This window comes from Plodia interpunctella, chromosome 15 (assembly GCF_027563975.2).
Source record: "Plodia interpunctella isolate USDA-ARS_2022_Savannah chromosome 15, ilPloInte3.2, whole genome shotgun sequence".
NCBI classification, from domain to species: domain Eukaryota; kingdom Metazoa; phylum Arthropoda; class Insecta; order Lepidoptera; family Pyralidae; genus Plodia; species Plodia interpunctella.
The window spans coordinates 3355423-3367588 of NC_071308.1; the positions used below are offsets into that span (position 1 = coordinate 3355423).

At 37.7% G+C, this 12166-nt stretch overlaps 2 protein-coding genes across 4 annotated transcripts; both read left to right on the forward strand.

Moving 5' to 3' along the window:
- Positions 1-162: 162 nt before the first annotated feature.
- LOC128676198 (membrane-bound alkaline phosphatase-like) lies at positions 163-3527 on the forward strand. Of its 2 annotated transcripts, none has more exons than XM_053756203.1 (5): positions 163-519; positions 813-1005; positions 1249-1421; positions 1852-2503; positions 3063-3527. In XM_053756203.1, the coding sequence occupies exons 1-5, from the start codon at positions 184-186 to the stop codon at positions 3320-3322; spliced, it is 1614 nt and encodes a 537-aa protein (XP_053612178.1). In that variant the 5' UTR covers positions 163-183; the 3' UTR covers positions 3323-3527. The 2 variants fall into 2 exon arrangements, with proteins under 2 accessions (XP_053612178.1, XP_053612177.1); XM_053756202.1 differs by lacking the exon at positions 1249-1421 and adding an exon at positions 1465-1637.
- Positions 3528-3660: 133 nt separating this feature from the next.
- LOC128676200 (katanin p60 ATPase-containing subunit A-like 2) lies at positions 3661-11967 on the forward strand. 2 transcript variants are annotated; one of them, XM_053756205.2, is made up of 8 exons: positions 3661-4088; positions 6363-6527; positions 8307-8489; positions 8874-9076; positions 9619-9802; positions 10037-10233; positions 10666-10913; positions 11716-11967. In XM_053756205.2, the coding sequence occupies exons 1-8, from the start codon at positions 4044-4046 to the stop codon at positions 11844-11846; spliced, it is 1356 nt and encodes a 451-aa protein (XP_053612180.1). In that variant the 5' UTR covers positions 3661-4043; the 3' UTR covers positions 11847-11967. The 2 variants fall into 2 exon arrangements, with proteins under 2 accessions (XP_053612180.1, XP_053612181.1); XM_053756206.2 differs by having other exon boundaries at positions 10666-10879.
- The last annotated feature ends 199 nt before the right edge of the window (positions 11968-12166 follow it).

Here is a 12166-nt window from a genome sequence, read left to right on the forward strand (position 1 = left end):
AAGGAAAAGTATTGCAATAAATGTGTATATTGTTCTTGTACTTACATATAAAAAAATAAACAACATTCAACATTACCAGTAGCAATATCCGCAGTTATCTTGATTATTCTGATATGTAATGCGATAAGATTAAAAAATTAATATATGTAAGAACAACCGTGGGCAAGTCTACATATTCCAGGTATGCGGTCGAAGGTCCTGCTTCTCTCGCTGCTGGCGGCGGTCGCGGCGCGCCATCCTGAGGCGCCAACTCATTCCAAACTCCGAAACCTACCGCCTATCAATGCTGCCGAATTCACAGCTGACTACTGGTACAATGAAGCCAGGGCGGCCATAGAGAAGCGCAGCAAACGCGACCCCGACCAGAATGTGGCGCGCAACCTCATCATGTTCCTGGGAGACGGCATGTCCATACCTACCCTGGCTGCAGCGCGCGCCCTGAAGGGACAAAAATTAGATAGAACTGGAGAAGAAGAGGAACTGTTCTTTGAAAGCTTCCCTGGTCTCGGTCTAGCTAAGGTACTTATGTTTACTGTGTATAAATTCAGTATTTCTAATCTACAGTAAATAATTTCATCATAAGTAGTATCAATTGGAATGTTAATAAATATATAAATATGAATGTTTATATATATAATTATATTATGAATACCTATGTGATAAAATCTACAAATTTCCACAATTTGGGCTGATTCGATACAAGTAATATAAAAATAAACATGATACTTTTTCAACGTGAGTATGATAGTGAAAATCGTCTACTTATTATATGGTCATATAAGATACACTTATAATTTATTGTCATTATTCAGACGTACTGCGTAAACCAACAAATTGCTGACTCTGCGTGCACGGCGACCGCCTACCTGTGTGGTGTGAAGAACAACTACGGCACCACAGGAGTGACAGCAGCCGTCAGTAGACGTAACTGTGAGGCCTCGCTGCTTGAAACCAACAGAGTGGAGTCCATTGCTGAATGGGCCCTGGCAGCTGGGAAAGATGTTGGTATGTAAACATTCCCACAAAGTACTTATAGACACTGCATTTATATTTTCTTTGTGTAATTAAATTATCTATCCAATACAAACGATAATAACAGAAAACGTAGACACGTAACATGTGAACTATTGTAGCTTGAGGTAGAATAATTATTTCAAATAATAATATTATGCCTATAAGTTTAAAAATGTTATATCTGAAAATGTTATTACAATGAACGATGTCAATATAATAATATATATAAACTAGGTATAGTGACAACTACGAGAGTGACGCATGCATCTCCTTCAGGGGTTTATGCTAAAAGTGCTGACAGACATTGGGAGAATGATGCTGAAATAATCTCAGATTCTAATGATCCAGAAAGATGTGTTGACATTGCTAGACAACTCATACAGATGAATCCTGGACAGCAGTTGAAGGTATACTAAATTTCTTTCATGCAACTATTTGTTCCCAAACCAGGTATTGTGACGACTACGCGTATCACGCACGCGTCTCCTTCTGGGGCCTATGCAAAGGTAGCTAATCGAAATTGGGAGAATGATGCTGAAATATTGTTAGACTCACAAGACCCCGAAAGATGCGCTGACATAGCACAGCAACTCATAAACTCGGACCCTGGCAAACGATTCAAGGTACTTTAGAATAACCAACTCTTTATGAATAATCTTCCAGTATGTTAGTATTTTTTTTAAAGTATTCCATCCCACTACTGGGAAAAGGTCTTCCCCAAGTCTATTTTAAATTTTTCAGTATGTAAAAGTTATGCGAAAGTAGCAAAGGAACACTGTCAGAATGTAGTCTATATTTTTATTAAATAACGGTTTGTTATTTTTGGTTCATATTTAGGTTATCCTGGGAGGTGGTAGACGTGAATTCCTACCAAATACAACATTCGATGACGAAGGAGGTCAAGGCTTTAGGACTGATGGCCAAAACCTGATTGAACAGTGGCAACAGGATAAATCTGATCGCGATTTATCGCACGATTATGTGTGGAATAGAGATCAACTGATGAACCATTTTGACTCTCCACCTGAATATTTGTTAGGTCTCTTCGAGAATAGCCATATGCAGTATCATTTGGAAGCAAATGCAACCACAGAGCCTACTCTAGAAGAGATGACAGAAATTGCAATCAAAATGCTCAGTCGTAACGAGAAAGGATTCTTTTTGTTTGTAGAAGGTGGTCGCATAGATCATGCTCATCACGACAACTATGTACATATAGCTCTTGATGAAACACTTCAATTTGAAAAAGCTGTAGAAAAAGCTGCCGGGATTCTGCCCGAAGATGATACTCTGATTGTTGTAACTGCTGACCATGCTCATGTGATGGCTTACAATGGGTACACCGCCCGTGGAAGTCCTATTTATGGTTTGTCTGATGAAAAGGATACCGATGGAATGCCCTACATGACCATCTCATATACAAATGGTCCAGGCGCACGCACGCAAGTCAATGGTATTCGTGATGACATCAGGCAAGACGGAAATTTTGGTAAGTTTCACTTTATTTACTACTGTTTTATTTTTCATTTATTAATTCACAAATTATCAGCAGAAATATAAAATTTACAAGTATGAGACTAATTACGTAATAAAATTACGTAATTGGTGTGTTAGGCGCAGAACAACACAAGGTACGCTATTTTATCTAAACATAAGCGGGTCGCACGTTAAAATCGACGTCAAAGTTTACGGTACAACTCACCCTTAATTAAGTAGATTTCTCATAGTATTGCTAAGATTTCCGTATATTTGATATTTAAGATGTCGTTTAGGGTAGGTGATTTGTAATATTCACCTGTTATAGCTTCCATACATAGTGTAGTTGAATTACATTCGGATAAGTTAACTCTTAGTAAAGAGTACTACTCTCTCAAAAATCGTAGGCGTAATAATCGTAGTAGTTTGTAGCTTGTGAGAAATAACTATAAATATAAAAATTGACGAGAAAAAGTGCCTGTGAAGGTCTAATTTCTGAATAAAGATTTGAATTTTGAATAGGCTTTTTGCAATTTGTTTTCAGTCCATGCATACATTACACAATTTTTCAGGTGAGAACAGATGGCGTGCGCATGTCGAGTTCCCACTAGAAGACGAGACTCACGGCGGGGATGACGTGGCAGTGTTCGCGCGCGGGCCGCACTACCGCCTGTTCGCGGGGCTGTACGAGCAGAGCCAGATCCCGCACGTTATGGCCTACGTCGGCTGCATCGGGCCCGGCCCCCACGCGCCTGGCTGCAACGCTGCCACCACCCTGCACGTGACCGGACTTGTACTCCTACTCAGTGTTGTCAAATTAATTTTGCTCTGATAACATATATTTGAAGGACAAGAACAATATAATTCGTTAATTTTGATGAAGAGATTAACCTTATCTTTATTATTTCGAGTATTATAATGATGGCTGTGACTACATCTATGTATAAATATTTATGTATTTATATTAGAGTTTTTGTTTATCAAAAATCAATAGCTGCGCACAGAGCTGCACGAAAAATAAATCTTTGTTGATTTTTTATATTCGTTTTCCTTATGATTTTAACTATTAACCACTTCATCTTCTTTCTAATTTATTCTTCAAAAACCGCCAACTATAGTCTTGCGCACGCTATGTATTTATCATATCACTTATTAAATCCATGGTATTTATATCAATTTGATCACCATTAGTAGTGATTTGATAAAATAGGATAAAGTTTATCGCCAATTTTGAAAACGTGACTGTAGGTATTTAATTATATACAAAGTTCTTATCAAAAATTGGGACCTAGTTCTTAATAATATGTTTAATTTATTTAAGATAATAAAAATACTACTAACATAAGTACCCATGTGTGAAAGTGGATTAAGGACATATATTTTCCTAGCCACCCCACGTAATTGTTCTTGATTTGTTCACTCATCGCATCGCGTCGCGTAGCAACCGTACGTTATAAAGCTACCCCTAGTAACAAATTGATGTAATAATGTCAGTTGTAATTTATTTTGTCAATAATACGCGTCGGAGAATTTATAATTTCAAGTCTTGAAAAATGGCTGGAGCGAGACCCTTGAGTCAAATGAGAAAAATTGAAACTGTAAGTGTTTAAGCTATTAAATTTATTAACCAAATTCGTTTGTATCAGTAACGACATGTTTTCAAAGATAGGTATGTGCCCGAAGAAAGATATCGCTCAATAACATACTTTTATCAATGTCGGACAACATAATCAATTGATTCTAAATCGTGGCGATTGCATGATAAGGAGGAAATTATTTAAAGGCATTTTGATATGCAGGCAGGTAGATTGGTTTCTTATCGTGTTCGTTTGAAATCTTAATAATTCATACACTTTATGAAGGTGCTTTCGTGTAAAATGTACTTTGCTTGGCTCGTCTTGGCGGGGGCACTCCCGTGCCCCCAGATGTACAAAACAAAATATTTCATGTACAATGTATATAAAAAATTTTGATGACAATAGGTTAGATTCATGAGGAAGCTCTGTTTTAGGGTACACAGAAGAACTACATGAATTTAGCGAATGGTCTAATGATTATATCTCCTTAAATAACTTATACTTATAAGTTTTTTAAGGATACATACATACATACATGTACCTATAACGTAAGTAGGTGTAAGCAAATTGTAACATGAACTAAATCGGTCAGGCAGTTCTCCCTGGACCGCAATAAAGCACGGTCACGCACGGAACACGTTTGTTATTTCTATTCCCGAGTGATTATTTAATAGTGGACAATTTAAATGAAATATTAAACACTCTACTTTTCTCACACATACATAAAGCACAGTTCATTCCTTCTATAAGTACAACTATATGCTTCTTGTCATGGTAAAATTTATTAAAATACTATTACTGGGCCATATGCCATTCCCGTCTAGTTCCGAGTGTCTTGACAAGGTCAAGTCTTGAGGAGGTCAAGTCAACGCAAGAACTGCTGGCTTGATATTAAGGATGACTTGCATGATAAAATAGTCTGATAATGACTAAAGATGCCAACGATCGTATGGAGGAGGAAGGAGGAGAAAAAGCAGAAAAGTGGACTAGGTAAGCTCCGGCATGGCGGCTGAGGAAACCACCGGTAAAACGCTCAGATGAAAGAGAGACCTAGTAGAGTGATAGTTGTAATACCTACCTACCTACTCGCCTAAAGGCACAACTAAAAACAAAGTTGCAAGTAAAAAATAAGTAAAAAAAAAAAAACATTTCTTTTCTCCAGCAATCGTTGACGACAAGTAAGTAAATACTTTAAATGTACCTAATTATTCAGACAATTCGTTGATAAAAATTTCAGAAAATGTTTTGAGTTTTCTCGTCTCGCTAGACATCGTATGTATCGCGTAGCACTCTACGCGATGCTCTAAGCTCCATCATCGTAGCGTAACAACGTAGCTCGTAGACATGCAAGTTTCGTAGTAGCAACCGTAGCAATAAGTCTACGAATTGTCACAGCATATTTTTACATTAGTGTAGCGCTCAGGTACGGTGCACTAACTCACGTAACTTGATAAGATGGAATCGTTTATAGGTAAGTATTATTATGTTTCGGAAAAGGAGAATAATTTAAAATAAAATAACTTCTGAACTTTTTAATTTTTCACTCTCAAAGATGAAAAAGGCTGGTCTATAAAGCAAGTAAATTAAACGCTTGGATATTTTTGGATATTTTTGTATATGTAATTCAGAAGTAAGCTAGATGATTTCTATGCAAAATTTATGTAAGCTTGGATTAAACCCCTGAAGGGAAGGAGGGAGTAGGGCCACAAAGTTCACACTCGGGATTTAAATTAAAGATTTCATGATAGCGCAAGCATATTTTAGGCCGTTCCACGTAGAATATGTCCTTGACAGAGAGGGGAATATTATCCAAGTGATATTTGACTTTCTAAAGTTAAAAAAGGCTTTACATGGAGACAGGCTTAAAAAGTAACGTGTTTGTCTTTCTAATAACGGGTAACACGGGTTGAAAGTGAAATTGCACAAAGTTGTGAACAGTAAACATCGATCATCAACTTTACATATGATTGCATTCGTAAAATTGATGATTGTTAACACAAAAGTTTATCAACTACTTTTCCTAGACGCATTAATGTAGTATGATTATTGGAAATGAACGATGTAGAACATACATAATAAAAAGCCACCCACTTTACTGTTTTTATTCCAATAAGTAAACAAATGCGACCCACCTGATGGGAAGTGGTCACCGCACATATGGAAGCCTGCAGCACCAGGGGTGTGACGCAAGTGTTGCCGATCTAGGGGTTTTTCCCATTGTATTTTGTATAATTACACTTCCGCTCTTACCCTTAAAACCGGAACACAACAATTTTGCCGTTTGGTTTGTTGTAGAAAGAAGCCTTGTTCCGAGCCCGGAAACGGATATTAAAGTACCTAGTGCTGGGGTTCCTGAAGCAGGAAGGTTTCTTCCACACGTCGGAGACCTTCGTGAATGAGGCCAACCTCACTGGCGAGTACGAGGTCTGTGACAACATCGACCTGGACATCATACTGCAGGTGAGTTGAGGTGGCACTCGTGACTTTTCGGTGACTCATGATTTCAAGCGTTTTGGTGTGAAAGACTAAGAGCGACAGTATAAAAGACACAGAAGTACAAAACGTTTGAATACCGCCATACCATAGTACAATCAACAGCATATGAACCTACCCAAATTTATTGCAAACTCGCCGCTATTACTGCGCTGTAGATGTTCATGCAGGGTAACTTGATGTGCTGTTGACAGTACTAGACGATTTAGTGTGTTGCAATGTTTCAATAGAAAGCGTACTTTACGTACAGTAAGGTCCCCGTTCGCTCTCCGTTTAAAACTGCCCCGCTAACATTCATTGAATCCGTACCCGTACCCGTATTCGTACTAGGTAGGTACCATTAGCTTTGTTTGTGGTATTATCAGCAAGGGGTAAATTCAGTCGAGTACCTATAGTTGTTGGTCTTTCGAATGCTTAAAAGGAGACAATGACATGCCTGATGAAGTCAGAAACATATGTTTCAGCTTACAAACACGAATGACTAAATGATTTGGGCTATAATAAATTAATTAATTGAATGTCTTTATATGTTATGGGGATCTTAATACCGTAAGGACAAGACAACACGAAAATCAATGACAATAATCAGCATTTACGACTCAATCAAAGCCTTTTCTCTGAAATACGGAATCTACGCTTTAGTTTCGTAATTGCTGTGTCGCTCTCAACACTTTATCGATCGTTGCGACTTTTATTTCAACTCATTTTAAAAATATTCCCTGTGGTTTCGCTCGTGTACTTTCCGATGCGAGTCAGTAGTTTCTTTAATTTTGGAATCTAATCGAATATTAGGAAGTACCTATTCAAAAAATTTGATTTAATAACTAGACATTAAATTGCTTCCATCATCCAATATTTATCAATAAATTCCCAAATTATGTGATGGAATATATAACGGTAGTTATTCCTCATCTAGCCTAATTTACGGTGACAATGCCCTTAAGTATGTTATGAATTCCGATTTCTGTGATGGAAATGTTTCGCAGAGCACTAACAAATTGCGAAAACATATAGCGGAGAAAAAAATAGTACGTACCTAGATATTACATAATACCTATAGGCGATTGTCATACAGTCGTGGCTCCATTCCAAGTTCCGAATCGCATCAGTAAACAATATTGCTGATCTATTATTTTATATTTTCAATATGACAAAGTTTAGTAATGCAGCTAGGTAATAGGTAAGGTAATTCAAAATTAGAAATTTGTTTTCAATTCAAATGAAATTGGTATTGTAAAAGTGTTGTCTTAAGGAGTCGTGAACAAATTCTCATACCAGTGTTGAATGTAGGCCGAAAACTGGAATGGCATTAATTTCCTATCGGATATTGACACCCATTGTGCTATAAATGCCATACGAGTATTATGAGTATTCTGACCGGCAACCTTCGTATCGGGAGGGGTTATAAGAGAAAACTTGGTTTTTGTAATATTTATGTTACTTACATTTTATTGCTTTTTCTATATCAATTGTTTGTTTCCCAAATGAAAAAAATAAACTCTGAATTTTCATATCTTTATTAAATTTGCTAACCTATTTGTTTTTTTAATAGTGTATACATGAAAGACTGTCTATGTCTTTATAACATGTGGCAAACGGTAAAACATATTTCTTTTATATATGGGTAAAACTATCAAAACTATCGATTGGATGGTAAAGACAGGGTTCCATCGATCTAGAGAGTATAAAGTGTATATTTTGTAGAAATAAATAAATTTATTTTAACTTCGTTCGTTCGGTCGTCAGGACTATTGTAGCTACTACCTGATCCGCTTCAACAAGCAGCCACAGTTCTGTCGCAAGGTGGCGCTGGAGCCACCGAAGCCGCCGCGCCCTACCACGCGCAGGGCGAAGCCCGAGCGAGCTCATGAGGAGCCCCAGAAAGACGAGGATCTGCCGTCTACTTTCACCGTCACTCGAATTTTCGAGGTAGTCTTTTTTATTTTTCAGGTTGTTAGGAACATAATTATATAAAGTGCCACGTATACGTTGCCACCTTGGTGTACCTTGTGTAGATCATATATATCCTGTGTCGTCCTTTGTGTGTACCTAAATATCGATTTGTTTAAAATCATTTTTACTTACGAGTCCTATGAATACCTAATCTTCACAGTGATTATAGTTGAATTTTTTTGAAAATAAATCTTTTTTTTTTTCAAATCCATACAATTTATATAATAAAACATTTATTAACAACGAAAGTAAATTTAAAAAAACACGTCTTTCATCATTTATTTTACTTTAAAGTAATGAAAAAGACATTGTAAGATTGTTTAAAGAAAACACAGGGAGTTTACATACATTAATTTGCAGGACGAAAGACCTCAGACAGCAATACCAGCAATCGAGAGGAAGTCGCTCTCTGGTTTCCAAGCCAACATGCCAGCCGAAAAGAAGCAGCTCGTAGAAATGTTGTACCAGGACATTATAAGGCCATCAGGGGTGGCCTGGGAAGACATAAAGGGCTTGTCTTCGGCGAAAAACTTGCTCATGGAATCCGTTATTTATCCTGTAAGGTGAGTAGTATTAGGTAATTATAACCACATTATAATATTTATCCGTCCGGTAGGTACTTATATAGGAAGTTAAAAATAAATCTTAGTTTCTACAAGCTGTACGACTTGTAGCGGGAGCTAGGTGATTATGCTCGACCGCCACAAAGGGAAGATCTTTCCGCCAGGCTAGGTGTTGCGCCTGGGGAACCGCACGGCTCCGACGGTGTCATGTCGGAGGTTGTATTTATGCTTCCAATCGAAAACGCACTGTCTGCGCGGTCTAGGCTTGTTAGCTGTCCATAGTAAGTCTACCGTCGTGCCATCTGTCCGTAGTGTCCTGGATCACTTGTGTGGCTTGTTATTCGTTGCGTTTGGTCGGCTTTTTACATCTGCGCCGTTGTGCATGTGGCGTGGTAGATGTCGCCACAGACTCTTTAAATATCTGTGGCATGTCAATCATATACTTTGGCTATTTTAATAAATATAAAATTTGTAATTAGCTATTTATCAGATCCATAACATTAGTGCATTTGCATTGCTCTATTTATGTCACGACATTCCAGGTATCCGGAGGTATTCACGGGTCTCCTGGAGCCGTGGAGAGGTGTGCTCCTCCACGGTCCGCCAGGGACGGGCAAGACCATGCTGGCCAAGGCAGTAGCCAGCGAGAGCTCCTGCACTTTCTTCAACATATCCTGTAGCACCATTATCAACAAGTGGAGGGGCGAATCTGAGAAGATAATCAAGGTAAATTTGGTTATCGTGATGGTGGTTTTAGACGATATTTTCCTGTAGGTATATTATTGTAATTGATTTGTTTGGATAATCGAAGCAAATTTCTTTATCTTGACTGTTATTTTGTACAACATATTTTTCTGTATTTTATAGTAGGTAGGTACGTGCATAAAAAATATTGGTGGGTTCTTGAATATTTCTTCAAATAAAAATTAAGTATTAAATATCTTTCTCATTCCTTTTAAGGTACTCTTTGAAATGGCATCCTACTATGCGCCATCTATCATCTTCATAGACGAGGTGGAGACGATAGCCTCTGACCGGTCGACGCCGGGAGAACATGAAGCGTCGAGGAGAATGAAGGCCCAACTCCTTACCGAATTGGACGGCATCAGTGAACGGGAGGGCGTGGTGTTTCTGCTTGCCAACTCTAACATGCCATGGTAGCTCATCCTATATATACTTATATGCGAAAGTTTGGATGTGTGTGACTGAGCGAGAACATTTAATTGATACAATATAACCAGGTTTCAAAAATAGCCCCCAAAATTTCTACGGGAGCGAAGCCCCGGGGCGCAGGTAGTTCACATTATAATGTGTACACAGCCACGTCATTTGCCTAATAAATAATGAGGCGAAACATCTGGAAAACACTAAATCAACTTTCCGCTTTCTGATCAGTTGCCTTGACAGTTTTTGTAGGATTTACGAGTATTTTCTAATAGACTTCAAGTTCATTATTTCTCGCTAAATTCAATTAAAATCATGGTACAGCTAGCGTACCTATACCATATAAGCTTATCGACACGCTTACAGGAGTTTTGTGTTGAACAGTATAGTTCGGGAACTTAGATGGTCCTCATTAATATTTCCAGGGAGTTGGACCCAGCCATGTTGCGTAGACTGGAAAAGCGCATATACATTCCACTTCCAGACTTCAAGACTCGCACAGAGCTCTTCCAGGCCTTCCTCAATTCCAAGAACATAGAAGTCTACCCAAAGGTGGACTTCAACGAGCTGGCGACTAAGACAGAGGGTTATTCCGGCAGCGAAGTCAAGCTGGTCTGCAAGGAAGCCCTCATGACTACGGTTAGGAAACTGCTGCCTAATATGAATAGGAAAAGTAAGATTTGTTCTAAATATAGTACTTAGTAGTATTTATATTCGCTCTCTGTGTGTGCTAAGGATGTGGTAGCCCGTGCGAAATAGAGAAGGAAAAGTGGGTAAACGGCTCCAACACTTGTGGGAAAACGCTCAGATAAGAGAGAAAAAGAGCCTTTAACTTTCTCTAAGTGCATTCTAAGACAGTAACAAATGCAACAGGTACTTGTTTTTAGTAAAAAATTGCGCTACAGACAGTACAGTACCTACATAACCAAGCTATAGATATACCCGTAGTATCCATATATACACTACCTAATTATACCTAATTGTATTATTATTTATTTGCGGGAGTAGATAAGATTAACTGATTGTCCGGTTGAATTGACACGTGATCTGAAATACGTTTCAATTGTGTATCCTTTGTTAAGTAATTTTTCCTGTATAAAAATACCTATTTAGCTAAATTTTTTGGCTTTCCGATTAAATTTGTAAACGCAGCTGTTCGTTCTTTTAAAAATAATAAAAAAAAGAACTGATATGCTATTACTACTTAGTACTGTTTAGAAAATGAGTATAGAAGACATTTTATTTAAAATTTCTTTTGCATAACTTCAGCTGGATCGTAGCTGAACCTGACAGATTCTTGGATCAAAATGGGATCCATAAACCAACGTTAACATTGTCAAAACTAGTTCCACAGATAAACATGTAACCGAAACGGTAAAAAATGTATGTACGATTGAGGTGTTAAATTGCAATCCAGCTAAAGTTATTAGCGCGATGCCTGCCCTACAGGTTTTCAAAAACGGAATAATTTTCAGATAGCGGCGTAACCCGCAAAGATAGACTGGACTTGGCAGACATATTGACAGCCATAGAGAAGACGAAGCCGGTGTCTAAGAATTTGGCAAAAAGGCACATCGACTGGCAAGCACAGATGGGCTGCTCCTAGGCCCATACTATAATAAGTGCAAGAAATACTACATTCATTGCGTAATCTGCTCAAAACATACAGTTTAGGGTTCAATTATGATACGAGTAGGGTTTGAGGAATATATGTTTTTTTGATATTAGTAGATTATTTAAAACTATAAACCAAATGAGTTTCCAAAATATAATGAAGTATTTACTTCGTATTCGTATTTAGTATTCACTTTAGAGATTTTAATTAACTTTCATAATGGTGATGATTCCACGAATTATGTGCCTAATTTATTTATTTTGTATCATGTACATAGGTAAAAGATCTAAAGGATAAGATTAAACAAATTA